The sequence below is a fragment of the Epinephelus fuscoguttatus genome, linkage group LG11, assembly GCF_011397635.1.
Source record: "Epinephelus fuscoguttatus linkage group LG11, E.fuscoguttatus.final_Chr_v1".
Taxonomy (NCBI): domain Eukaryota; kingdom Metazoa; phylum Chordata; class Actinopteri; order Perciformes; family Serranidae; genus Epinephelus; species Epinephelus fuscoguttatus.
The window spans coordinates 37,589,381-37,614,123 of record NC_064762.1 but is presented as its reverse complement, the minus strand read 5'-3'; the positions used below and the strand labels follow the sequence as shown (position 1 = coordinate 37,614,123).

The 24,743-nt window shown below is 40.2% G+C and overlaps 3 protein-coding genes across 9 annotated transcripts in view; 1 reads left to right on the top strand and 2 right to left on the bottom strand.

Annotated features, from left to right (window-relative positions):
• Nucleotides 1–24,743, bottom strand: part of LOC125897389 (xaa-Arg dipeptidase-like) — a 649,571-nt gene that overhangs the window by 467,752 nt on the left and 157,076 nt on the right. The window lies entirely within an intron of this gene.
• Nucleotides 62–11,877, bottom strand: ddx51 (DEAD (Asp-Glu-Ala-Asp) box polypeptide 51). 2 transcript variants are annotated; one of them, XM_049590675.1, is made up of 16 exons: nt 11,644–11,877; nt 10,931–11,271; nt 10,022–10,203; nt 8,498–8,648; nt 7,995–8,140; nt 7,794–7,865; nt 6,559–6,665; nt 5,809–5,917; nt 5,527–5,672; nt 4,348–4,546; nt 4,105–4,220; nt 3,882–3,998; nt 2,779–2,880; nt 2,593–2,656; nt 2,349–2,483; nt 62–374 (listed from the first exon to the last, which is right to left on the bottom strand). In XM_049590675.1, exons 1-16 carry the CDS (start codon nt 11,664–11,666, stop codon nt 357–359), a joined length of 2,028 nt encoding a protein of 675 aa, XP_049446632.1. In that variant the 5' UTR covers nt 11,667–11,877; the 3' UTR covers nt 62–356. The 2 variants fall into 2 exon arrangements, with proteins under 2 accessions (XP_049446632.1, XP_049446633.1); XM_049590676.1 differs by having other exon boundaries at nt 10,022–10,158.
• Nucleotides 12,141–24,743, top strand: part of cenpe (centromere protein E) — a 31,667-nt gene continuing 19,064 nt past the window's right edge. For all 5 annotated transcript variants that reach the window (XM_049590598.1, XM_049590597.1, XM_049590595.1 and 2 more), the window contains exons 1-25: nt 12,141–12,314; nt 14,771–14,883; nt 15,003–15,092; nt 15,189–15,307; nt 15,395–15,514; nt 16,064–16,145; nt 16,230–16,297; nt 16,380–16,454; nt 16,580–16,631; nt 16,746–16,833; nt 17,498–17,627; nt 18,306–18,425; nt 18,529–18,681; nt 18,763–18,913; nt 19,042–19,141; nt 19,373–19,568; nt 19,718–19,774; nt 20,294–20,461; nt 21,845–22,066; nt 22,183–22,275; nt 22,900–22,983; nt 23,131–23,247; nt 23,346–23,462; nt 23,556–23,777; nt 24,616–24,696. In XM_049590598.1, coding sequence (XP_049446555.1) covers nt 12,259–12,314; nt 14,771–14,883; nt 15,003–15,092; nt 15,189–15,307; nt 15,395–15,514; nt 16,064–16,145; nt 16,230–16,297; nt 16,380–16,454; nt 16,580–16,631; nt 16,746–16,833; nt 17,498–17,627; nt 18,306–18,425; nt 18,529–18,681; nt 18,763–18,913; nt 19,042–19,141; nt 19,373–19,568; nt 19,718–19,774; nt 20,294–20,461; nt 21,845–22,066; nt 22,183–22,275; nt 22,900–22,983; nt 23,131–23,247; nt 23,346–23,462; nt 23,556–23,777; nt 24,616–24,696 — 2,874 coding nt within the window. In that variant the 5' untranslated portion in view covers nt 12,141–12,258. The remainder of the gene's footprint in view (nt 12,315–14,770; nt 14,884–15,002; nt 15,093–15,188; nt 15,308–15,394; nt 15,515–16,063; nt 16,146–16,229; nt 16,298–16,379; nt 16,455–16,579; nt 16,632–16,745; nt 16,834–17,497; nt 17,628–18,305; nt 18,426–18,528; nt 18,682–18,762; nt 18,914–19,041; nt 19,142–19,372; nt 19,569–19,717; nt 19,775–20,293; nt 20,462–21,844; nt 22,067–22,182; nt 22,276–22,899; nt 22,984–23,130; nt 23,248–23,345; nt 23,463–23,555; nt 23,778–24,615; nt 24,697–24,743) is intronic.

The following is a 24,743-nucleotide window of genomic DNA, read 5'->3' as shown; positions in this document are numbered from 1 at the left end:
ATACCCTTTATGTATGAATTATATTATTCTCATTACTGTGCACTGCTTTTTTCCCCACAGTCATACAGACTGATGGGAAGAATAGCAACCACATTTCTTAATACTGCCATTATCCACATAAATCTGTCATGGCCTCAATGAAAAGTAACAAGCCCATGTCACAGGCTGCATGTAATGCATGTGTTGGGTTATGCACACAATAACAGGCACCATGGGGCTGAATTCACCAGCTCCACCAAACAGACATTTTATGTTTTATTAAACAACATAATTAATTCCAAGTACAGCTGGAAAAAAAGCCATGTGGTCTTTGTCTTGCACAGATGTCAGCTCAGAGGAGAATGTCTGCTGCTCCATTATTTGGCTTTCTCTTCCTGTAGAGACAAACAGAAGGTGGTGTATGTGTAGGCAAACATTAATTACAGTAGTCTTTTATATCACAGCTCTCAGGTGAAAGTTGCCTTGTTGTAGGTTGAGATATTTAGCATACAAGTCAGTGCATAAAAATGACTAAAACTGGCACTTTCATGAGGTGGAACATAGTAACTACTTAAGTAGAAAATTGAAACCGACAAATCCATTTCTATCAATTGAGTTAATAATTAAAGGAGAGTTGGCTTCATCCAGTCATACTAATAAGGGATCATTTGAATTTATCCATAGTCAGTGTATTACCTACACTAAGTGTCTGTCAGCAAGCCCCTAGTTTGGAGAGGCAGGCAGGAGTACCACCATGGTTAAGCAATGTACTGGTTCGATCGGGGACCAGAACAAAATGTATTACAGCTACCAACAAAAAAATCAGTATCAGTTAAAAGCTTTCGTTAGTAATTTTTACAAAAATAAGTTTCTGTCATATTTAATGAAACTTCAACTTCATGCAGACAGTAGTACATGAGACAGTATGTGGGGAAAAAATCGTGTCCTCCTGCTTCTCATAGTGCTTTTATTGGCATTTGTAAGACTCCACTGCAGCTGAATGAGAACAACCAGCCAGAGCTGAGGAGGCTCTGATGCAACTGTCAATCATGTCAATCACTGCTCGTGAACTGCAGTCAAACTGTCAAATAAGGCAGTACTGATCAAATATGAGTCAAGAGTCTGTAACTGCATTGCCTATTTCTCACCTCAGATGTCTTCAGAAACAAATTTTAGTGTACTCTTTAGCTGTAATATGAGAAAGTTTGCTTCTACCTGTGGGTGGTTCTCAGTTTTGGCTTAACTGTTTCCAACATGGCAGCTGGGTAACAAACTTTTCTTGTGTTACAACTAAACAGTACACTAAAATGTTTTTCTGAAAACATTGCAGGCAATGCAGTAAAAGAATCTTGATTCATATTTCGTCAGCGCTGGCTAGTTTGACAGTTAAATCGCAGTTCACGAGCAGTGACTGACATGAGTGACAGCTGCATTAGAGACTCCTCAGCACTGATTGGTTGTTTCCATTCAGCCACGGTAGATTTCAGGCATTGCCATTACAAGCACAAGGAGTGGGAGGAGGAGCATGATCTCTTTTCACAGTCTTATGGACTTAGGTCAGGATGTAGTGACAGTTTCATTAAATATTGCAAAAAAAAAAAAAAAATCTATAAAACTTAAATGTAGGTTTAAGTGTACGCTATATTTAAAATATTTTCACCACTTTACCTTGCTGTCAGACAGCCCATCTGATGGGGAACTGTTATTTGTTATATCCATCTTTGTTCTCTTCATAGCCACCAGACTCCTTTGACAAAAACTGTCATTCTACCCTGCAGAACGTGAGTTGGTGGTCTACTGCTGCCTCAATCTGTTGGTTAGTTTGTGTTGTTTGACTTTGGCAATTTAAAGGCTTAGCTTTGATTCAACAAAGTCACACGGAAACAAACTAACTGACCATGGCAGTGGTAAACCAGCAAATCTCCTGCTCTGCGAGGTAAAATTACAGTTTTTGTCAAAGGAGTCTGGTGGCTTTGAAGAGAGCACAGATAATGGCTTTAGTTCCTTGTGAGAAAAGGCTATCTGATGGCAAGGCAAAGAGGTGAAACTATTATGAATATAGTATACGCTTAAACTGATATTGATTTTTTTAGGTGGCAACAATGTTTTGTCGCTGACCCATCCAAAGCAGTACATTGCTTAGCTTCCATGGTGGTACTCTTGTCCGCTTAGCCAAACTGGGAACATGCCACACCATCTACTGCAGGTAATACACTGACTGTGGTTAAGTCCTCATACAACCCCACCTCAAAAAATTCTAACTTTCCACTTCAGATTTAATAACAAAATAGCCAGATATGCAGAAAAGCATTTTTAAACAAGGATAGTCAGACTATTTCAACATTTAGTGGATGTGTAGGAGAAGATACCTTGATAACATTAGCCAGCTCCTGCAGCGTTTGTTCATATCGGGCTTCCATACCCTTCAGGTTCTCTGGTTTGACGATCTGTTTCTGAATCCCGGGGCTCCCTGCTTCCACCACCATCTGAAGGAAGTTCTTCTCCTGAGAGGGAAAACAAAAACACTTGGTTTAACACATCTGTCTTAACATCATGTTTCTGCCTCTCTCATCCATATTTGAGGATGTATATATAGTTATATTAGTGTTGAACCTGAACTCCTAGGAGAAAGGTGAAGGCCAGGCCTGTTTTCCCTGCCCTCGCTGTTCTGCCAATCCTGAACAAAGACAGAGAAGACAAAGTTTCAGCCTGATCACAATATGATGAAGCTAAACTGGACAATATGGAGGATTACCTATAATCCTGTTTCTTGAGCAGTAGTATACATCAACAGCTCACCTGTGAATGTACGTCCTGATGTACTGCGGTGCGTCGTAATTTACAACAGATTTGACCCCGTTGATGTCGATGCCTCTTGCAGCTGCATCCGTGCTGATCAACCTTCAGGATGACATGTTAGTGTAAATCATTGCTCATTAAAGCTCTATTCCTCACTACAGGAATTTATGAATAGCTAAGTTAATAAACACAAACAGACATATAATTCCCTATGAATAATAATTAAAGGGACAGTTCACCCCAGAATCAAAAATACATATGTTTCCTCTCACCTGTAGTGCTATTTATCAATATAGATTGTTTTGGTTTGAGTTGCTGGGTGTTGGAGATATCAGTAGTAGAGATGCCTGCCTTCTCTACAAAATAATGGAACTATATGGCACTCAGCTTGTGGTGCTCAAAGTGACCAAAAATACATAGAAAAAACTCAATAGCAAAGTCTTTTTCTAGAAATCATGACCTATTACTCAAGATAATCCACAGACCTTGTTGAGAGCAGTGTCTTGTAGAATCAACACAGAAGGAACCATGCATCTGCTGCTAGCTCACATCGGACCACTGAGCTAGCTAACATTACAGCTAAGCTGAGGAATGCCATTAAAGGCATTCTCATGCCAACACGGTCAGCGAAGAATCCAAAAACAAACAAAATTCTTGATGAACTGAACTCACAGGGGTCTGCTTTTAACAACAGCAAACCCATATCAAAATATCCATTTACAAACTCTCACACAACTCTCTTGGTGTACTCCAAGTCTCATTTATCCAGTCATATGCTCAGTTCTTCACAAACACATGCATTTCCACAAAGAACTTCGCATAAACAGCACAGGAGCGCTACTCATCCACGCCTGACACCGTACAAAACTTTTTTATCCACCTAAAAAAATCATAATCAGTTAAGTGTATACTATATTAAAGCGCCAAAGCTCAACAGGCATTTTCTCAATATTTGAGATCTTAGTTCACTGGAGGCATGCAAGAATTTTTTTCCCCCACAAATTCAATGTAACACGGGGTGAGAAAAATTAGCTGATTTTTGTTACTTTGGACCGTCACCTATTCTCTCACACAACCGTCATTCTACAGACACATGGACTCACAGTTGGATCTTTCCTTGCTCAAACTCCTTCAGTGTCTTCTTTCTCTCAGCAGGAGAGAGTCGGGAGGAGAACTCTGCAGCCTGAACTCCACCAAACAGCTGCACCAGCAGGTAAAGTCTGAGGAGGAAAACACAGTAAGGGCCACGCTGAAAGAGTCCACAGCACTTGACGGTTGAACATATGTACAAAAATAAATGGTTTCAACAGTGTTACTTGTTCCAACCTGTGTGCAGTCTCTCTGGAGTTGGTGAAGCAGAGGATGGGGCTGAGCTTCATGCGCAGGATGAAGTGGAGGATGAGAAGGGGCTTTTTGCTTAATGTACAAGGCACATAGTACTCCTAAAAACACAAAGGTGCAGTCAATAACAAAGTGACACAAGTATTTTATTATCATTATCTGACACCACTGCTCTGCACTTCCATGTGTGCCTGTGCTTCTTCCTAAAGGTCAAAGGTCATCTCTTACCGTCAGACCCTGGGGGAAGTTAAAGCGGCCTTGTTCCTGGGTGGGTGCTGCTGCTGTGGTGTTGTTGCTGCCGCTGATGCTGTGGATGGAGCTGAAGAGTCGGGGCTGGTGGAGGCCCAGCTGCTGCAGCTTCTCTGGGTTCTGTGTGAGTGTGGCAGAAAACAGCAGCTTCTGCAGCGGCATCTGAGGTGGAGACAGACTGAAACGGGAAACAGATGGTTTCTTACAGCACTGCAATTTTAAAGCTCTGTCAAGTTCTACAGCTACACAACCCCCTAACACCCAGGCCACACCAGAACACCTCAGGCGTGGCTCAGATGCGGCACATCTAGGGATTCAGAGTCTCACCTTATTTTTTCTAAGTGGCGTGCTTGGTTTGCAGCAGAAATAAACACTGTAAATGATCTGCTGATATTTACATCATACCAGCAACATTACACCTTTCACTTCTGTTTCAGTGTGTATGTCTTTAGAATATGTCAAAGACATTTTTTCAACGTAACACTTCCTGTTTCCATTTCAAATTAAAACCCCTCTTTTGTGCACAGAATCTGTCTACCACAAGGCTTTTATTGTGAAATATAATCAGGACTGTGTTGTGGGAGATTGAGTGACTTGCAGGGCTCCATACATGCAGCAGCAACACTGTCTGTGTGAACACCATATGTGTGCTAGCCACAGCAGTTCAGCAAGGTCATGCACAGGCAGAGGTACACAGCAAGGGCCCAGGTCAGATGAACTTCACAACAATGAGAGGGATGCAAGGTCACAGTGACCTTGACCATTGACCTATGACCACCAAAATCTAATCAGTTCATCATTATTGGGTCCAAGTGGAAGTTTGTGTCAAATTTGCCTCAAGGTGCCCTTGAGATATCATGTTCACAAGAATGGGACAGTATGTACAGGACGTACAGACAGATGGATGGACATTACGAAAACATAATGCACAGCTATACAAATAACCATTTATGAATTAATGGTCCTGACTCTACTGTCAAAAAGCAGATAAGCATATTTCTTGAAATGTTGAACTATTCCTTTAATAAAAATGTTGACTCTTTTAACATTAGTGCCATTCTATTAAAAATAAAACTGCATAAATGAAGAAAAACACATGCCTGAGTCTCTGTCCACTGTACAGAGACTCTGTCGCTTCAGGGTTGAACTCACACTCACCTGGCTGCTGTGACATGTGCCGGCTCCGTTCTCCTGAAGATGGACATGGCTTCTGTTCCACTTCCTGATCTGTACACCGCCTTCACCACCTGGCTGAGCCACGACTGGTGCATGCTGTCAATCATCCTATCAGCCTCGTCAATAATCTGAGAGAATGAAAGTCCTCCACTTTAAAATAAATGACACTAGTGGCAGATGGCGAACAATGGAATTCAATGTCGGTTATATCTGCTGTGCTTTGTCAATATATTGGTTTAAGTTCTACGGGTTTTAAGGACTCACAAGAAACCTGAGGTGTTCCAGACTGAAGCCTGAATTCTTGTTGATGTGATCGACCAGTCGACCTGGAGTGGCCACAACAATGTCTGCTAAACTGCGCCTCATGCCGCCTCTGGAGGAACAATCAGAACACACAGAAAAGACACAGTATAGTGAGTTTTTTCCCCACGTATTGTGCAAATATCAAAATCCGATCTGATATTTATATTTCCCTCCTTAACAGCTGCAAATGTAAAGCCTGTATGTGTAGGATCTATCATCTTCATTGGTGTACCCAGTGGTAATATAGAAAAAGACACTACCTGCGATCATCAAAACATACCTCCAAGTTTAAATGCACCTTTAAATCAAGAGCAGCACTAGAGAGTAAGACAGTTTCACTTTTGGGAGAGTCTGTAACAAATCCTCTCTCTCACTGATGAGTAGCTGAAGTCATAAGGAATAAAACAGACCCTTGCTCACTTCAGTACACTCTAGGAGTTTCGTTGCTACAGCCATACTTGGTCTGGTATGACCAGTAGCTTATAATGGCTTTTGTGTAATTTTGTCATAAGTAGTTTATGAATTCTTGAGCTATGGCCAGAAACATTTTTTATGAAGTCACAGTGACCTTTGACCACCAAATTCTAATCAGTTCATCGTTGAGTCCAACTAGATGTTTGAGCCAAATTTGAAGAAATTCCCTCAAGGTGAACAAACGTATGGACAAATGCAGCTGCTGAAGCCCCCCCATTATAATGAAGCTGAACTCACCTGTGTTCTGACAGTGACGCCTGCTCTGCAGCAAAAGACTTCTGACCAGCCAGCATCACCACTTTCAGAGAGGTTCCCTCTGCATATGTTGTGAACACTTTGCAAACCTGGACAGGTGAATATCTCAGCTGAGCTTTTTCAATATACAGAATAAATGCTTTGACAGTTTGCAAACAATCATGATGTGCATGCAGTATGGCAATGGCAGTATGGTGGGGCGCAATAGCTTGTCAAACTATGCAAGGGAAGTACCCTCCAAAGATCACAAATACTTCCTAAACAAACTGACTTGATAAATAGTGATTGAATTCCAGATCTGTGTACTGTTAGTGAGTTGATAGAAGACCAGTGGCCAGATGTATTTGGTGTGGAAACCTATAATGTACACCAACAAGAATATATGAGCATACAAGTCACTCGATGCTTAGTGTCAAATACCATGACATAGACTCAAGAGTTTTGTGTCTTGAAACAGAAACCCTGCCAAGCCAAAGACAAGGACACAAGACCAATATGTATAAGGTTTGGGTTATAATTAGCAAACCAGGAAACTACGTCCTAACAGGAATTTTTACTTGCATTATTATTGTGTATTGTTGGATAGCTCAGAGCTCGATTACATAGTGTATAGTGTTATGTTTTACTGTAACACAAGAATCTTTGTGTCATCGGTCAAGTGGTAATCAAAATGTTGCAGCCATAGACGCTGCAGGGGCTTCAGTTTATTGAGAAACTATGTTAACTAAAGGGGTTGGATTTATCAGAGGCATATACAATATTATTATAATAGGTTGAATATTGCGATAAAATATATTGTGATTTATTACCGTTTTTCAACTGTAAATTATGTCCCAAAAGGAAACTTTGTAACCATCTGTTTTATCTCATAAGATAACGTTTTCAGTGTGTTCACCTCATTTCAATCATTTTATTTGGACTGAAAAAGCAACTGATTTGGATATTTGTGTGTAACTATAGGATATCTGCACACAAAAATACTGCGATACCATGCTGTCGTGATCCTGTCAGAATTCAGTGGAATTTGAGTCCGCTATTGGAATATTAATTCTAACAACTGAACACGCAACAACAGGACTTTTAAAAAACGTTTTAAGCTTGCACACTTCCATTGCCAATATGCACACACATGTTTTTGAAGACACCTGCTGTAATACAGTCCATATAGCAAACATCATTGATTATGTTTTTCAAACTTTGTTGTGAAAGATTCTGACCTGCTGAGTGAGCTCTTTGGTCGGCAACACGGCCAGAGCCCGGACTTCACACACCACCCGCTCCATCAGCACCTGATGGTAGAGATCATCTTTAGTTAGTATGGAGAGTTTCTGCATGTTTGCTCTTCACACATACACCATGCAGCAGTGCCTTTGCGTACTGTATGAATCTCTACTCAAAGGTGGTGGTGGGAAGCTCACCTGTATGACAGGTATGACAAATGCAAGAGTCTTGCCACTGCCTGTTGGTGCAGACACACAGATGTCTCTGGGCTTGTAGCCACCTCGTCCAATCAGCAGCCCCTGCTGTGCACTCTCCAAAATGGCCGGGATGACCTCTGCTTGCACTGTCAAAAGGTCACAGTATTATTCACAACTTTGTTTCTCAGGCACCTATTCAATGCACTAATGGTTCCCTAACCTTTTCAAATCACAACATCCCTTCACAGTGACATTTTTCTACCCTCACTCCCAATGCCTACACCCACCCACACACCACATGCACCCTTTTCAGCTACAGAGACTACGTGGATTATTATAACTAATAACTAATAACTAATAAAGCAGATAACACTGATATAACAGGTGTGATGTATATAAATTAACATTAGTGTTAAGTGAAATAATACTGGCCTATTCTCGATCACTTAGAGCTTTGGAAACCTGCTGCTGAATACACACATAGATAAGCTCCGTCTCTTTACCTGGAAAAAGATGCTGAATTCCATTATTGTGTAGTTTTTTCACAAGCACAGCAGACATTTCTGGGATGTCACTGATGGGAACCAGGTTGCTTTTAATGTCTCTGTGAATGACATCAGGCTGAGCAAGCCACTGAGGCAGGACTCTGTGTACCTGTGTAAAGAAGAATACACACACTAATATTTACTGTCTAACACAGACTGTATAAAAAACACGTGGATGTAGCCTCTGGGCCTGAAAAGTGAAGCCAATGTATAAGTGCCTTAACCCTGCATTCTTGCTAATGTCCAGCAGGGGGGCGACTCCACTGATTGCCAAAAGAAGTCCATCTGTTAAAGTCTCTGGGGAAATGACCCTACTTCTTACTTGATTTATTTTCTCAATAAACATTTTCCTGATGAGTCCATGGCCTCAGTCACTAGTTTCAAGCTGTCTTCAATACAGCATGATGTTCAATTTGTAAATTATAATCCCATTTAAAGTACAATCTATAGTAAAGCAGTGTATGCTTTAAAGCCTGGTCACCTTGTGACTGACAGTCACCACCACAGTCACCTGTCAATCAGTTAAGAGGCGTTACAATGTGCTCTTGCCTTCAAATTCTTTTTGGGTGTTGTCCATGTTTTTTATTCTTAAAACTTTGACCCTTTGACACTGTGTTGTCAATTAATGACAGTTAAGTGTTACATTCTGGTTGTCTTGTTCAGTGTTTGGTTGTACTGTAGGACACTCTAAGGGCTCGGCTGTTCATTTTTTCAGTGAGTAAATTTTTCTAAGCCTGTTTTCTTCGCTAGCCAAAACTAGCATCGCATTTAAAGGTCCAGTGTGGAGGATTTAGGGGGATGGTTTTGCAGAAATTGAATAGAATAATAACTAATAATAACTACTAATAACTATGTTTTCATTAGTCTATAATCACCTGAAACTAAGATTCATTGTTTTTTTTATAACCTTTGAAAGAGCCATTTATATTCCCTCGCTCTAGATGGGGCCTTTTGTGTTTTTTTCGCATTGGCCACCCTAGTTCTCGTACATGCTTAGCACACAGGAGAAGTTTCAGTTGGTTGCAATCTGCAACCTCACTGCTAGATCCTACATACTACCTTTAATGTCACAATTAATGTGAATTCAGCAGGCACACTGATAACCTTGATAGCTCGCTATCTACTAGCTATATACTTCCAGTTTAGTGCTCCACTAACTTGAGTGGGAGTTTCAAAATGTTAATGGACCAAATAGATCAAATTCACATAGTAAAACGAGTCATTTTGAGGAAGTTGTGATGCTCAAAAAAAAAAAAAAAAAAATACTGATTCACAGGCATCTCTTGACAGTGTAAATCTATGGGAAAAAGTCTTCTTGGGCCACATAGCATCATGTGATGGAGGCTTACACAAACCAATGGGTGACAACACAGTGGCTATGTCCACTCTTTCTATACAGTCTATGATGCCCACAGAGGATGAATACTAATGATACTGGCAACCCCTGAGTTTATATTAAGCACTACCAACAAGTCACTGTACCTTCTGGACAGGTTTGTTCTCAAATCCTCCCAGAACTGTGAATCCAGCAGGAGCAGAAGTCTTCTCTGTGGTTTGTTTTATTGTGATATTTTCTGTCTCTACTTTCTCTTCTTCTTCTACTGTGTCCTCCTGTCCATCTGTTCCAGTCACAAAAGTGTCAGAAAGACCTTTAACAGAACTGCCTAAAATAAAAAATAAACAAAACAACAAGAAAATCATCCCATGTGAGGCATTTTTTTCTTGTGCACATAGCATTCACATGACAGGTCAACATCATAATTCTGAACAGGCCATAACTAAACTACTGCAGTGTATGTCACTGCTGCCATATGCCATGAGGGGTTATGCTGCAGCCTGTTTTGCTGGTGCCAGCTGCAGCCCTCTCTCGATACTGGACCAATTTTTAAAAAATTGTTGTTCCCATTACTAACTTCGACACAAAAACATGGGAAAACAGGGTCCAGGTTGAAAAATAATAAAGTTACCCTTTAAAAGTTCCATGGGGCTATAGGGAACTGCAGAGCTGGTAATAATTCTCTGCCCCTATGAGTGACTGCTCTCTGGTGCGCATAGTGATTTGATCCATTGCTTATTTAAAAAACTCAATTAGTGCAGCTTTAAATGATGCAGTTAGGGATGCGGGTAAGCCTACATATTTGGCATTTTTGTACCACAATTTTTTGCTACATATTAGCAGACATTTCAAAACGCACCCAACTCTCTACATTAAAGTAAAATCAGCTGATAATACTGGCCATGCCAATGTGTCAGCCAGACTCTAAAAGGCACAAGGCACAATATAAATGACAAAATGTCACGATATCCTAACACTGATCATGTGAATGATATGATAGTTATATTGCCCAGTTTTGTGCCAACATGTGAATATATAGAAGAGCAAGCACACACCTGACTGATCCTTTTTCTTCTTCTTCTGTTTCTTATCTGCAGCTGTCTTGTTCTTCTTTTCCTTTTTGACAGGCTCATCGTGGTCATCAGAGTCTGTAACAAATGAAGGCACCGCCTCCGATTTCCTTTTTTTGTGCTGTTGAGACTCCTCACTGCTGTCCTTGTCAACTTTTCTTTTCTTTTTGACCTCCTGCTTTTCTGTCAGTCCTTTAGGTGGTTGTTGTCTCTGATCTGTTAAACTCTGTTTCTGCTTCTCTTTTGCCTTCTGCTGCAGTTTAGCCAGCAATGCCTGAGACCGAGACTCCTTTGAGACGGTCCCATTTTCCTCCTCTCCCAGATACCTGTGAGCAACATGACAGAATTTAATGTTACAGATTCTTCAGTCCACTTCTTCAGCATAAGCACAGAACAGCAGCTTTTGGTCAGTTTAGCAGCTTGTGACCTTAGAATTACACTGCTATATCTTCATTTGTGTCAAAAAATAGTTATTCACAAAACTCTATTGTTTTCATCTGTTTTTTTTATATTGTGTTTATGTTTATCAATTAATGTCTATATAACTTGAAAAAAGAAAATCAGTTTTGCTATCTGATGTGAAAAAAATCTGTCATTGTTATCTTAGAGGCAAGATACATCCATGTCACTCCAAGGTCATGTACTAATGACAAAAAAAAAGCAGAGACCAACGATGCTGATACAGAAACTAAACCTACCTGTTAACAAGAAACAGAGACATCTCAACAGCAAGATGAAACGCTCCAATAAAGTTTTGTATAAATTCAGCTCTCCCGCATTTGAAAATTAATAACACTAATATCAGTTAACCACGTCCTGATTCGCACTGCTTCTATAAAGCACTGTAAACGTTTAACTTTTACTGAACTACAAAAATCTCCACTTTCTCGTGTGTTTTGCACATTGTTGTAGATGCGTTTTGATGACGACACACAACGATGTCGCGTTTTTATTCGTCACCAGCCTGACGCTACCATAATTAACTTGATTTTTCGGGGGGAAAATTCAAGTAAAAAAAAAATTGCTTGAAGAGCTATTTGCCCATACACGGGATATTAAACGTTGTTTTAAATACATTTTAAAAAGCACAAAATGAGCTAAAACGTAAGCCAACTTCCTTTTTATCCACCACCGTCCCACATGGATCTGTCCACCCGATGACGTTATCCAATCAGAACAAAGTGGTAAATTTTAAACCAGAGCCGGATCCCCATTTGAAAACCTAGGAAAGGGAGTAACGTTATTTCTGTGCTCGTGTTAGTTACGTTGCCAATTTAATGTTAGGTGGATGACTAACGTTATTGAAAAGAAAAATGGCCGAAGAGTCGGCTGTTAAAGTGTGCATTCGAATCCGTCCGCTTATTGCGAGGTAAGTTTTCTGCCAACAGCTAACGTTAGCGTCAGAGAGTTACAAGTTAGGAGCAACCGCAAAGTTGCCTAACGTCAATGCTAATGCTAACTGTTAACGTTACTAAAGTAATGATAGGAATGTGTTGTTAGCTAAAGTTCAGACGCGTATAACTGCATTTTTGGCTAGTAATAATAAACGGTAACGTAACGTTATGTTTCTAACATTAACGTTCAGCAGTAAGTTCAAAACGTTTTCTATGACGTTGGCAAGTACCGTACAAATAAATAAATAATAGACGTTGTTTTCGTTAACTAACTTATGCTAAGCTAATTAGTGCTGTGTAGACAGTTATAAAAACAAGAATAGTAAGGTTACTAATTGTACTTCCCCCTGAATGATATCTGCTATCGAAATAGTTTTGCTTCCTTGCTAACATGAAGTGTTTTATGCCAACTAACGTTAGTTACACTGTTGGAATGATCGTTAGGGCGTAACGTTACTACGCTGAAGCAATAATAGCTAACTTATAAAGGGACTAGAGATGGCGCCGTTTGGTCGAGCTTATCAATTATCAGACACAAACTGGAGCAAAGCGCCATTATTACTTATTTTATCACTTCACAAAGTCGGCCTGAAGTTGTTGTTGATTCCTACAGTGTCCTTTATGGTCACATCTGAAGTGCAAAACATCTATAACTGTTTCATTAGATTGTATTATTGTTTTTTAGTTGTCAATCAATCAATCAATCAATTTTATTTATAAAGCCCAATATCACAAATCACAATTTGCCTCACAGGGCTTTACAGCATACGACATCCCTCTGTCCTTAAGACCCTCACAGCGGATAAGGAAAAACTCCCCAAAAAAACCCCTTTAACGGGGAAAAAAAACGGTAGAAACCTCAGGAAGAGCAACTGAGGAGGGATCCCTCTTCCAGGACGGACAGACGTGCAATAGATGTCGTACAGAACAGATCAGCATAATAAATTAACAGTAATCCACATGACACAATGAGACAGAGAGAGAGAGATGCAGGTAATGACAGTAGCTTACAACAACATTATTGAAAGTAATAATATTATAGTTATAGTTCTGGCTACTGTGGTACAATATGTTGAAAGTATGTATTAATATCTGGCAGTATACATGTGTGACAATAGTCATATGTGTATAATAACAGTAGAAGTATGACTAATGACTAATGATGGCAGCAGCAGCAGGAGGCATCTGGCAGGACCACGGCAGCAGCACAACCACACGTCACGCTGTCCAGGCACCGCTGTGATATGAGTTAACCTGAGAGACACTGTAACTTATTCCATGCATATAAGATAGCTACTTGGTAATACACTGATGATGGATAAGTGACTCATACAACCCCTCTTAAAGAAATGTGAATTGTCCCTTTAATGTTGAACGATAACATTGCCCTCTGGATTCCCAAGGGAAATTGCTATGCAGCAGTTGCAATACAAAGGTAGGTGAGTGCAGATACAAAGCATGAGATATACAGGTATTAAAACAAAGTAGAAAAGTAATGTATAGAAAATATAAAAATCAATATATAGGAAATATAAATTAAAAATAAACTAGCCACCAGTAAGGTGCAAATATATGCAATCAATGAATACTACTAAATATATGAAAACAGGTTCTCCCATCAGGAAGAAGATTCCCCATGCCTAAGACTAACCACCACAAACCACCTCAAATTATCCTTTGTTCCAGCCTCCATTAAGCTGTTGAACAATGTTAAAAACTAGTGCAATAGAGCAATATGCAACAGAGCAGTGTGCAATGAACACACAGCACCCATGCACTCAGCACTTTTTTTTGCACTTTAGACGTCTCTGTATGTCTGTGTTGTGATTGTTAAATGTAGTCCATGTCTGTTTTATGTAACAGAACTGTCCTTGTGATGATGTTTCCCTGTGATGATGTTTTTATCTTGTGTTGTGAAGCAATGAAATGTAGCACTGTGCCCAAGACGAATTTCCCTTGGGGGGCAATAAACTTTACTTTACTTGACTTTACTTAGGTTACCAGTATGAGTGACAAATAAAGTATGTTTGCTTCTCAATATATTTGTTTGTGTGAAAGTGCCAGAGTGCATGATTAATACATACATGTGTCTATGATATATCCTTAATGCCACAGTATATTATATTCTGCAAGTCAGCTGTGAGGAGTTGAGTGTAAGATGCGGTGTTACACCTTGATATATTTGGGACTGTCCCATACACTGTGAGGGAGACGATCCCAAATATTTTATCACAGCGTATATATAGTGACATAAATGGTGCCCCTTGTCTACTGATACTGTATATTTATTTTTGCCCTCTTATGGAACTTTTTTTTTTTATTATTTATTCTGCTTTCATAGCAGCTATTTTGATTTAGTTAGTTTTAGTTCTTTCCATAAAGTATGCTGATGTTTTCACACATATATCCTGATTGTGTATCCTTGTTACAGGGAAGAAAGTGCTGAGTCGGAGGATGCAGAGCCCGTCCACCTGTTTTGGAAAGCTGATAAGAAATCAGTTCATCAGATCGATGATGGGAATTCCACTAAGAGCTTTAGTTTCGGTATGTTTTGCAGCATGTACAGGATTAAGAATTGTGTTTGCTAGATTTTGTGGCTTTAACATAGAGTAGTAGTAATAGAAGTCTACTTTACATTCACTGTCGCCCTCTGTTGTCCCCAGACCGAGTGTTCACTGCAGAAGAAACAACCAATCAGCTGTACCACAACATTGCAAAGCCTCTGGTTGTTTCCACTGTTGAGGGATACAATGGTATGTAATGGAAACTGAATGCAGTGAGACCTGTCTTGTGGAGGTACTCATTACTCACTGTAGCCGCATGGTGTTTATTTTGTGTTTGCTCCACAGGAACCATATTTGCTTACGGACAGACTTCTTCTGGAAAGACTTTTACGATGATGGGGTCTGACCGATCACCTGGAGTGATACCATTGGCTGTGGAGGATGTCTTCCAAACAATTAAAAATGTGAGAATTGTATCACCTGTTTCAAACACGCCCTATAACTGTTTGTAATCAGTTTATTCTAACCAATGACTTGTCTTTTGCCCAAAGTGTCCAAAGAAGGAGTTCCTTCTCAGGGTTTCGTACATGGAGATCTACAATGAAACAGTCACTGACCTGCTTGTGGACAGCTGGAAGAGGAAACCCCTGGAAGTCAGGGAGACAATCAATGTTAGTGGGCTTTTTAGAAGTTTGAATGGCTTTTTGTCAAATTGAAACCCTTATCAAATCTTTTGTGTCCTAGTTTACAACATTTGCAGTAACTCAACGAAGTCTCAAACATTACATTTAATCACTTTTTGTTGGCTGAGAGGGCATAAACTGTTTTAGTGTCAGCTTGATTACTGTTCACGTCCTGTAGAAACAAGCTGAAAATGAAATGAGCAGCATTGGATTTGAAATTTCCATTAAAATAATAGGTGCAGTCCCTCTGTCTTTTACACCTTATTTTTCAAAAATCAGAACTAGTATGTTGATCAGCTTAAAATATTTATGACATGCATAAACGTTTAACTGGAATATTTCTTCTGAAATCATTTTGCTGCGATCAGAAAAATCATTTTAGTCAGGATCATTCATGACTCTGCAGGTCTGCTGAACTGCAAAAAGTCTAACATTACAGACCGATGGAACATATTTCAAAGTCTAGGAGCACTAAATGACAGAAACCCTGCAAAGATGTACTTTTCTATTTTACATGATTTTTGTATCTGTGTACAGAAAAACATCTATGTGGCTGACCTAACCGAGGAACTCGTTACGTCTCCTGCACAAGCCCTGGCCTGGATTCGGAAAGGAGAAAGTAAGATCTGAGATTACAGAACATCGGAATGATGACGTGCTCTGCAGACTGTGTGTAATTACCAATGTGTTTTCTCCTCTGTAGAGAACCGCCACTATGGAAAGACAAAAATGAACCAGCGAAGCAGTCGCTCCCACACCATATTCCGAATGGTAAGCAACACCACATCTTCATTGCATAGTGACATATCAGATTCTGGGGAAAGCTGGATTTTTCACAATATTGTTCTCTTAGATCCTGGAAAGTCGAGAAAGAAGCGACCCAGCATCAGGAGAAAATGCAGATGGAGCCATTATTGTGTCTCATTTGGTAAGCTAGCTCCATTTATTGGCTTGTTGTCCATCTTTATATTACATTTGCTGTCTGTCTTGTCTGTGTCATTGCTTGTGTTGTTGTAATTATTTGTTCACCAGCAGTTTGGCTTCATCTTTTAGAATTTAGTTGATTTGGCTGGATCAGAGAGAGCAAGTCAAACAGGAGCTGAAGGTAAGCCGGAGTTAAATTTAAGGTTGCTGATTGAATCCGCACACTATGATACTATCTTAGAGTTCATTGATTGCACACTACAGTGTATAATGAGTTTCTGCTTTCATATCCTAGGCACACGTTTCAAAGAAGGTTGCAATATCAATCGCAGTCTCTTCACACTCGGCCAAGTGATCAAGAAATTGACAGATGAAAGCCAGAAGTGAGTAAAGGATGAACATGCAACGTACTTACTACAGAGATCTTTCTACTTGTGCTAACATAAGGAACAATTTTTACTCTTGTTTTACACCATACATACAGCCAATAACAGTTAGGGTTGTTTTATGTACCATGAGCGTATCCTCAGCATCAGTCAGCGTTGAACTGTTCCTTCTTTCTGGGCAGTCTAACTGCTTACAGATACATCCTCACTAGTCAAGCAGGCAGGGGATCATGACCACTTTCTTAAATATCTCAAGTCATGTCAGTTTTATTTATATAGCACCAAATCATAACAGGCTGAAAAATTTCCATCATGAGCAAGCAAATTAAATTAAATAGGCCACATTTAAAGAACAGGGCCCTGCTCTGTATTATACATCTCATCTAACTGTCATAAAGAAAATGATTTAGTACATTTGGCCAAATTTTGAGCTGTATATTTAGTATACTCATTAGTGGTGTAAGTGATGGAACAAAAATATTTCAAACTCCAGTGTGATTATTTAGTAGTAAACAATTCATGTTTACTAAAAGTAAATTGAGGAGAGGAAAAAGGAACCTATTTTTTAAATGGTTATTACTAACTGATTTATATGATTTTAAACATTAATTCGAGGTGCTGGTATTTTGCCAAATTTCACTCTCTCTCTCTCTCTGTTCAGGGGTTTCACCAACTACAGAGACAGTAAGCTCACCCGCATCCTGCAGAATTCCTTGGGTGGGAACGCGAAAACAGTCATCATTGGTACCATCACACCTGTTGCTCTGGATGAGACCCTCAGCACTCTGCAGGTAGATGAAATATGTAGATTCCTGTCCTGCACACCTAACATCTCTACAGTACCATGACCTGTTAATACTCAGTTCAGGGCTCAAAATACTTTTTTCTCTGTACATGAACTGGTGCATGCACCTTTACTGTGCCATTTGGTGTAATTGTTATTTTAAATTTGTACTTATCCGCTGCAAGGTTCGACCTAAATTGCAATACTGCACAGTAAAACTGCTTCAAATTTTAGATGGTCATAGGAACATTTTGAGCAGCTTTTCATCAAATCTATTATGAAAAAAAAAAGTTTTTGAGTCATATTGGGACTTCTTTGGTGACTTCTTTGATTTTATATGAATATGAATTCATCTAAATAAATAAATATTACAGACTGAATATTGACCTCTACAAATTAGTTCCCAACTTCTCCTGATACCAGTAGCTTTCATTGCTGTTTGTGAATATGAATGAAACAAAATGTGCTACTGGAAGTCAGTGCTTGTGCACATGGTATTTCAAGCCCTGCAACTGTTATATTGTAATACTAAATAGTATGGTACATTTTACTTTGTTAGCTCATTCCCCCAGTACATTTATGCACGATTACACAGCGCACCATTGCAGATGGATGTCGTCCGTCTGGAAAGTTCTGTTTTGTGACAAAGGCAGATGATGTTTCACAAAGCGTTTCTTTATGTTAGTTTGCCAGCACTGCAAAGAAAATGAAGAATGATCCTCATGTGACAGAGGTGTCTGATGACGGGGCTCTGCTCAAAAGATACCGCAATGAAATTGTAGATCTCAAGCGACGCCTTCATGAGGCAAGTGGCATCGTTCCTCAGTCATGTTCTCTTTGGACCATCACTGCATGTTCCATTATTGCAGCACTTTCTACCCACTAACCTGTGGATGACCTCCCAACAGGTTTCTTCAGTCACACAGACCACAGCCACAGAGAAGGAGGTTCTCTCCCAGCTGCTCCAAGAAAAGGATCAGCTCCAGAGAGAACAAGAAGACAGGATCAAAAACCTGACTAAACTGCTGGTCACCAGCACAAACCAGGTTCCTGCTCAAAAGGTAGATATGACACAAAATAATGTCAGAGTACAGCTTTCTCTTTCGTATCATAGTCATAACAACTCATGTCCTGTTTTTAAGATGCCAAAACGCAGGGTTACGTGGGGAGGAAAGATGCTCAGACTTGCCCGTCCGTCTGCATGTGATGGTGGTTCATCTGACCTTAGCTTTGCAGACCCTTTCACTCGGAAGAGGAAAGCCTCTAATGTCTCTCTGATGGAGCTGGTTGAAGGTACAGAGGAGCGCATAAAATAAAGTATATGCACTCTGAAAATCACAATTCACCTTATAATTACCATGTCATATATGAACTGCACTGTCGGGTAATGAGTGGAATGCATACATGACATGTTTGAACAGATGATGAGGACTTCGACTCTCACTGGGAGATTCCTGATGAGCCTTCAGATGATATGGAGATAAGTCAGAGCTCTGTGACTGTCAGGAGCTTTGGAGACAGGTAAATGTCTTGATAATTACAGTTCAAGTAGTTTTCACTTGAAAGACAGCAAATGTCCAGGCCTCCAGACCAACCTTAGTAATCTGGGCAAATCTGGGCGCTTCTGTGTCCATTGTGAACCTGGCATGAGGCTACTGTATGTGGGGGAAAAAAACCCTGTCTTTTCAGTGTTTGTAAGTAATTCACAGTTGTTGAACACATTAGTCATCTGTATGTTTTATCTTTTTCCAGTCCCAAAGACTTTGTGTCTCCAGACCGTATGCATGAGCTTTCAGGGAAAGTGTCCAGCCTGCAGCTGCAGCTGCAAACAGAGGTCCAACAAAAACAAGAGGCCTTGGAGAAGGTGGCAATGTTGGACCTCCGAGTTGCAGACCTGGAGAGACGGCTTGAGGAACAGAACAACACTCCAAGTAAAACTGATGAACAGGTATGATTTATACCTGCTCCCTGGCCTCCAAGTAAAAGGAGAAATCCTTAATTACACGAGAATAGCATCTTTGGCATGTTCATTGTTTTTTGTTCTGTCCTGGTTGTGTTAGCTGGTTTTAGTATTAATCTTCATACCTCATTTTGCAGATGGGTAAACAGTTTGCAGAGGCCATCCAGCTGTGTGAGACACTGGCTTCAGAGAAGGTAAGGCTTGATGGGGCACCTCTGTGGCACATATCCTACTACTCAACTTGTTGTGCCTCTGATAGCAGAGAAAATCCTCTTAACTTGTTTTCCTCTGGATGTATGCATGTAATATATTTTCTGTTTTATAACACAGAGGTTGTGTGTCCCTTACAAGATATTAAATAAACCACAAGCATGTTTAATCTAGAGTCACTGAGTTGTGGTTTTTCCACAGATAAAACTCAGAAAGCCATTTGAAGATAATCTGGCTTTATAGGCCAAAAATGGTCTTAATTGTTTAATGCATTTGTTGCACAACACACAGTTACTAAAGCTTTGTTTTTATGTTATCCACATGGATAATTCCTTTATTTGTATTAGAAAAAAATATTCTACAGAGACACTATTGCAACATGTTGCTAAAAATATAATAGCATTTATTTCTTCTACTAGTAATGAAAAGAAGCAACATTAGGGCAATGCATTTCAATTGGAAATACCGAAAGCTTTTAAACTGATTAAATTGTATGTTTACAGGACGTGGTGGAAGTCGAGCGAGACTACCTGAAGCAGGAGCTTGGGATGTTCCTAGAGCAGATTGAAACTCTGGAGAAAGAGAAAGCTGCTCTGTCAAAAGAGATGGAGGAGAAGAGAGAGATGGATGAGTTCAAGTCTCTGGAGGAGGAGTTCAGAAAAGAGCAAGAGGTAATTGATTTGATGCTATTCATAGTACAATTTAGGGTCCATGTTCACTCCTAGTGGCAAATGGGAGGGGCAGGAGGTGAGTTTACAGTAGTGATGGCCAAATGAACCCTCGCGAAGCATTTTCTTTATTTTCTGAGCCCACTAGATGGCACTCATGGTTTAAAGAGAAAGGCTCAAAGAATGGTAATTCAGTGTGCTTTCAACCTTTACCTGAACAAAAAGCACCATCTAGGTGGGCTCAGAAAATAAAGAAAATGCTTCATGAGGCTTCATTAGGCCATCAGTAGTTTACAGTCCTCCTACTGCCAACAGTGGGTGAAACTGAAACTAGGAGTTAATGTCTGTCAAATATCCAACTTTAAACTAACTTCACTGTGCTGGTGCAGCTGGCTTGACCGCAGTGTTTTGGACTGGGCTAGACCGTGGAACAAGAGGTTGGAGCATGTCCAGTCAGCATACTTGCTAAGTGTCCAGTCCACATGGTCACAAAAAATGGGTTGCACGTGGGACCCTGTAAACCCTCGCTGACGTGGGTGGATGATGACATTTATGTCAAGGGGACCACAGCAGACACTTGCATGAACCATGAATTGGCACCTACTGTAAGGAAGTAAATAGAGCATTATACTGTATATGCCATCCATCCATTTTCTACCACTTATTGGGCACTGGGTTGCATTAGCTATGGAAATCAAGAACTGTTCTTCTAGTTGAGAACCAGTTCCAAATCATCCAGTCAATGCAATGTGAGCTTAAATTCCACGAATGCCATTTGACATTGCACACGAGTGTCACTGCTTCCCAACCAAGCAGCACGGCTGTTACCGAAGTTAAATAGCCAATATTTTAATAACATTAGCGCCACATAGGCAGGCTTAGCAGATTTTTTTAATTCACTAAGAAACCCTAAATGAAAATGTGCGCTGTACAAATATTTTGTCATTTCATCTACACTGTGTTCAGCCTCAGAGATAATAAAACAGTTGTATTGATCTAGCATTCTGTGCAGTCGGTGTGCTTCACACTTGATTGCAAACCACCCCAGTGCATGCAGAAGGTCACAGTCTGAAGCCAACAGAGCCACATCATCTGAAGAGAACTGAAACGCAATTCTGGGGTCCACAACAGATTTAGTACCCCTACAGAACTCCCATAGGGATAAGGATGTAAAGATTCCCAAGTCCACCCAAAGCGTACAGACTGTATGGGCAAACTCCCATAACCCACCTAACAACCCTTCAAGGGTATAAAAGCCAGTCCACTGTTTCATGACCAGGATGGAATCCACATAACACCTCCGGAATCTGACACTTTGACAGAAATTCTTCCTTTTCTTTTGATATGTATTAATAATTACAATTATGTTTCTGCTCCTCTTGACAGATTCAGAGACTGACTGAGGAGCTCGAGAGCATGCGAGCAGAGAGAGATGGTCTGCTCTCTGGGAAGGAACCCAGCTGTCAGACCTCCACAGAGGAGATGGAGAAGCTGCTGTGCAGAGTGACGTCTCTCACTGAGGAGAGAGATCAGCTGCAGGAGATACTGGAGGGACTGAGACAGGAGAAGCAGCAGCTCAAAGCAGAACTGGAGGACAGGATGGAGATGGTATGTTGTTACTGATGCTTCTAAAGTGTTTTTCATTTATAAGTGATTATTTCATATCTTTTGAATCATCACAGTTTATGCAGAAAAAGAAAAAGTGATGGGTTTGCCTGTTGCAGGTTGCACAAGTCCAGTGTGGGTTTAACCAGCCAGAAGGACTGGCCTCAGAACTGCACCAACAGGATGCCCAAGTAACCCACCTTCAGCAAGAGGTAACAGCAGTTAAGTTAATGAAGTCTGACATTTTAGAATTTTCTTATTGTTGACAAATCCCATGAAAAGACCCAAATCTATTTACAAGTATAGTATTTATGTATCAAAGCCTGATATCTTTCTCTTTGCCACAGAGCTCCATTGTTGTGAACAACTGTTGAAACATCAGTGAGCTCCACTGTTGCACTGAGTGACATGTTGTTCTTTTATTACCATGAACACACTATTTTGACTCAAATACACCATCCCTCTGTCACAAATACTCACTAATACACCAAATGTGTATTAATCCGCTACTGAAAATAGTCCCCAACAAAGGCACCGTTTGCTCCTGTCTGAGTAACATTTGCTAAAAACTACTGTGTCCAATTGTTTTAGGAGATCACTGAGGCTTTTTAAAAATTCTGGAGCAAAAGAAATAAAACTAAACTCGCAAACTCTCCGGTAGGAACCAGTGGGAAGGGAAGTGAACGTTATGAGAAACGGATTTACACACTTGGTTTTGGTCTCTTCACAGGATTTGTTGACAAAAAGCAAAACATGGATTAAAGGCAAGCTTATTCTTCAAAACTTTGCTTCTTGACTGAAAATACTTTAATTGATTTGTCTATTTTCCTCCACAGATAGAGCAACTACAGACAACTTTACAGGCCGTCAGTGAGCAGAAGAGCCAGCTGGAAGCTGATCTGCAGCATAATACAGAGATGGTGAGGGGGAGTTGTTTGTGGTCAAATTGAGATCTAATTTTTCGGGGTTAAGTGTGCTCACAATGCCAGTGATGTCTTTGCTTCAAAATCTTCATATATTTTCCTCGTGTGTATGAATGGGAAATATGCAACTTTTTCTCTTTGCAGGCTGCAGAGACGCAGAGCCTTCTGCATTCACTTCAACAAGAACTCCAAGAGCAGAATCAAAGAAACACTGACCTAGAAAGACTCAGCCAAGAGAGGCAAGCTCAACTACAACAAGAGGTTAGTTCCTTACAACACATTTCACCAAAGTTATGTTTTCAGAAGTACTCTATGCTCTGTAATTCAGATCAGATCAAGAAGTGCTCACTAATTTTTAGGTTGCAGAGACTCTGAGTCTTCTACATTCTCGTCAAGAGGAGCTTCAAGAGCAGAAGCAAAATAACTCTGATCAAATGAAACTCTGTGAGCAGAAGGAATCTGACTTAGAACAACGGGTGAGTTAAATTGTTAATGAAGGATATTTTTTTAAACTGCTCCTTCACTGTCAGTGTTCTGACTGCTAGTATGAAATCTTCCCATTTACACAGACCAAGACTCTAAGTGAGCAGCTTGAGAGTGTACAAGCAGAAAGGGATGCCCTGTTGTCTGAGAAGGAAGCCAGCTGTCAGACCTCCACAGAGGAGATGGAGAAGCTGCTGTGCAGAGTGACGTCTCTCACTGAGGAGAGAGATCAGCTGCAGGAGATACTGGAGGGACTGAGACAGGAGAAGCAGCACCTCAAAGCAGAGCTGGAGGACAGGATGGAGATGGTAAAAGCTTTGGCTGAAAACTGTAAATTGAGAGCTGCTGATTGCTGTTTCTTGGGGAAAATACCTGCATGGGACCTGTGATTTTTTTAACGTATGTGTGGTCACAGCCTATCATGTACTGACATTAAGTTATTTCTCCAAATCACCATGACAATTATGCACAACGGTCATTACAGCAAGATAACTGGAATAAATTTGTTTCTTTTGTTGTTTCGCCGGTCACACATTATATTAACGTGCTGTTTACAGTCGAGCAGTTTGGTAAAATATTTTTTAGGTAGAGTGAACTGAATCAAATGCACAATCTTTTTGGTAATTATTTAAATATGTTTAATAAGTGGCTTCACCAGATTTGCAGATGTTTATCCTGAGTGAGAGCAGGAGGGCCTATTGTAAAGTAGCGTTCAACAGCACAAGTGCAGAAATCATGCGAAAAGAATATTTCACCCACAAAATGACCATTTGAATACCAATTGAAAGCTTGGATTTCTCCACGGTGGAGAATCCTAAAACAGAGAAAATCCTTAATGAATTTAAGTCATAGGGGTCCACATTTAATTTCTTTTTTTTGTCATAAAAGGCTGTCTGTGTGGGAAGCACTGAGCATAAGACTGTATAAATAAGACTTGGATTATACTGCACAAGTTGTGTGAGAGTTTGTAAATGGATGTTTTGATAAAGTTTTGCTGTTGTTAAATGCAGAGCCCTATGACTTTAGTTCATCAAGGATTTTCTCCATTCTTCATGCACTGTGGAGACGTGAGAAAAATAAACTTTTCTTCTTCTTTCTTCAAACTGAGGTCATATTGTTCTTTCATGTGTTCTCTCTGTTGTACAGATGCAGTGTGAGTTACAGCAGCAGCTCAGCTCTGAGCCTCAGTCTCTGAAAGAAGAACAGGAGGCTCAACGACTTCTGCAGGTTAGATTATGTCATTCAGTCTTACACTACAGTTACATTTCTACATT

Bases quoted from the DNA above. Each gene is read 5' to 3' on its own strand.
- ddx51 (XM_049590675.1), bottom strand. From the start codon at position 11,666: ATGTCTCTGTTTCTTGTTAACAG. The intron at 5,673-5,808 runs GTGAGTCCTTAA...TCATTCTCTCAG, and splicing joins TGGAACACCTCAGGTTTCTT to ATTATTGACGAGGCTGATAG. The intron at 3,999-4,104 runs GTTGGAACAAGT...TTTCCTCCTCAG, and splicing joins TCCAGAGAGACTGCACACAG to ACTTTACCTGCTGGTGCAGC.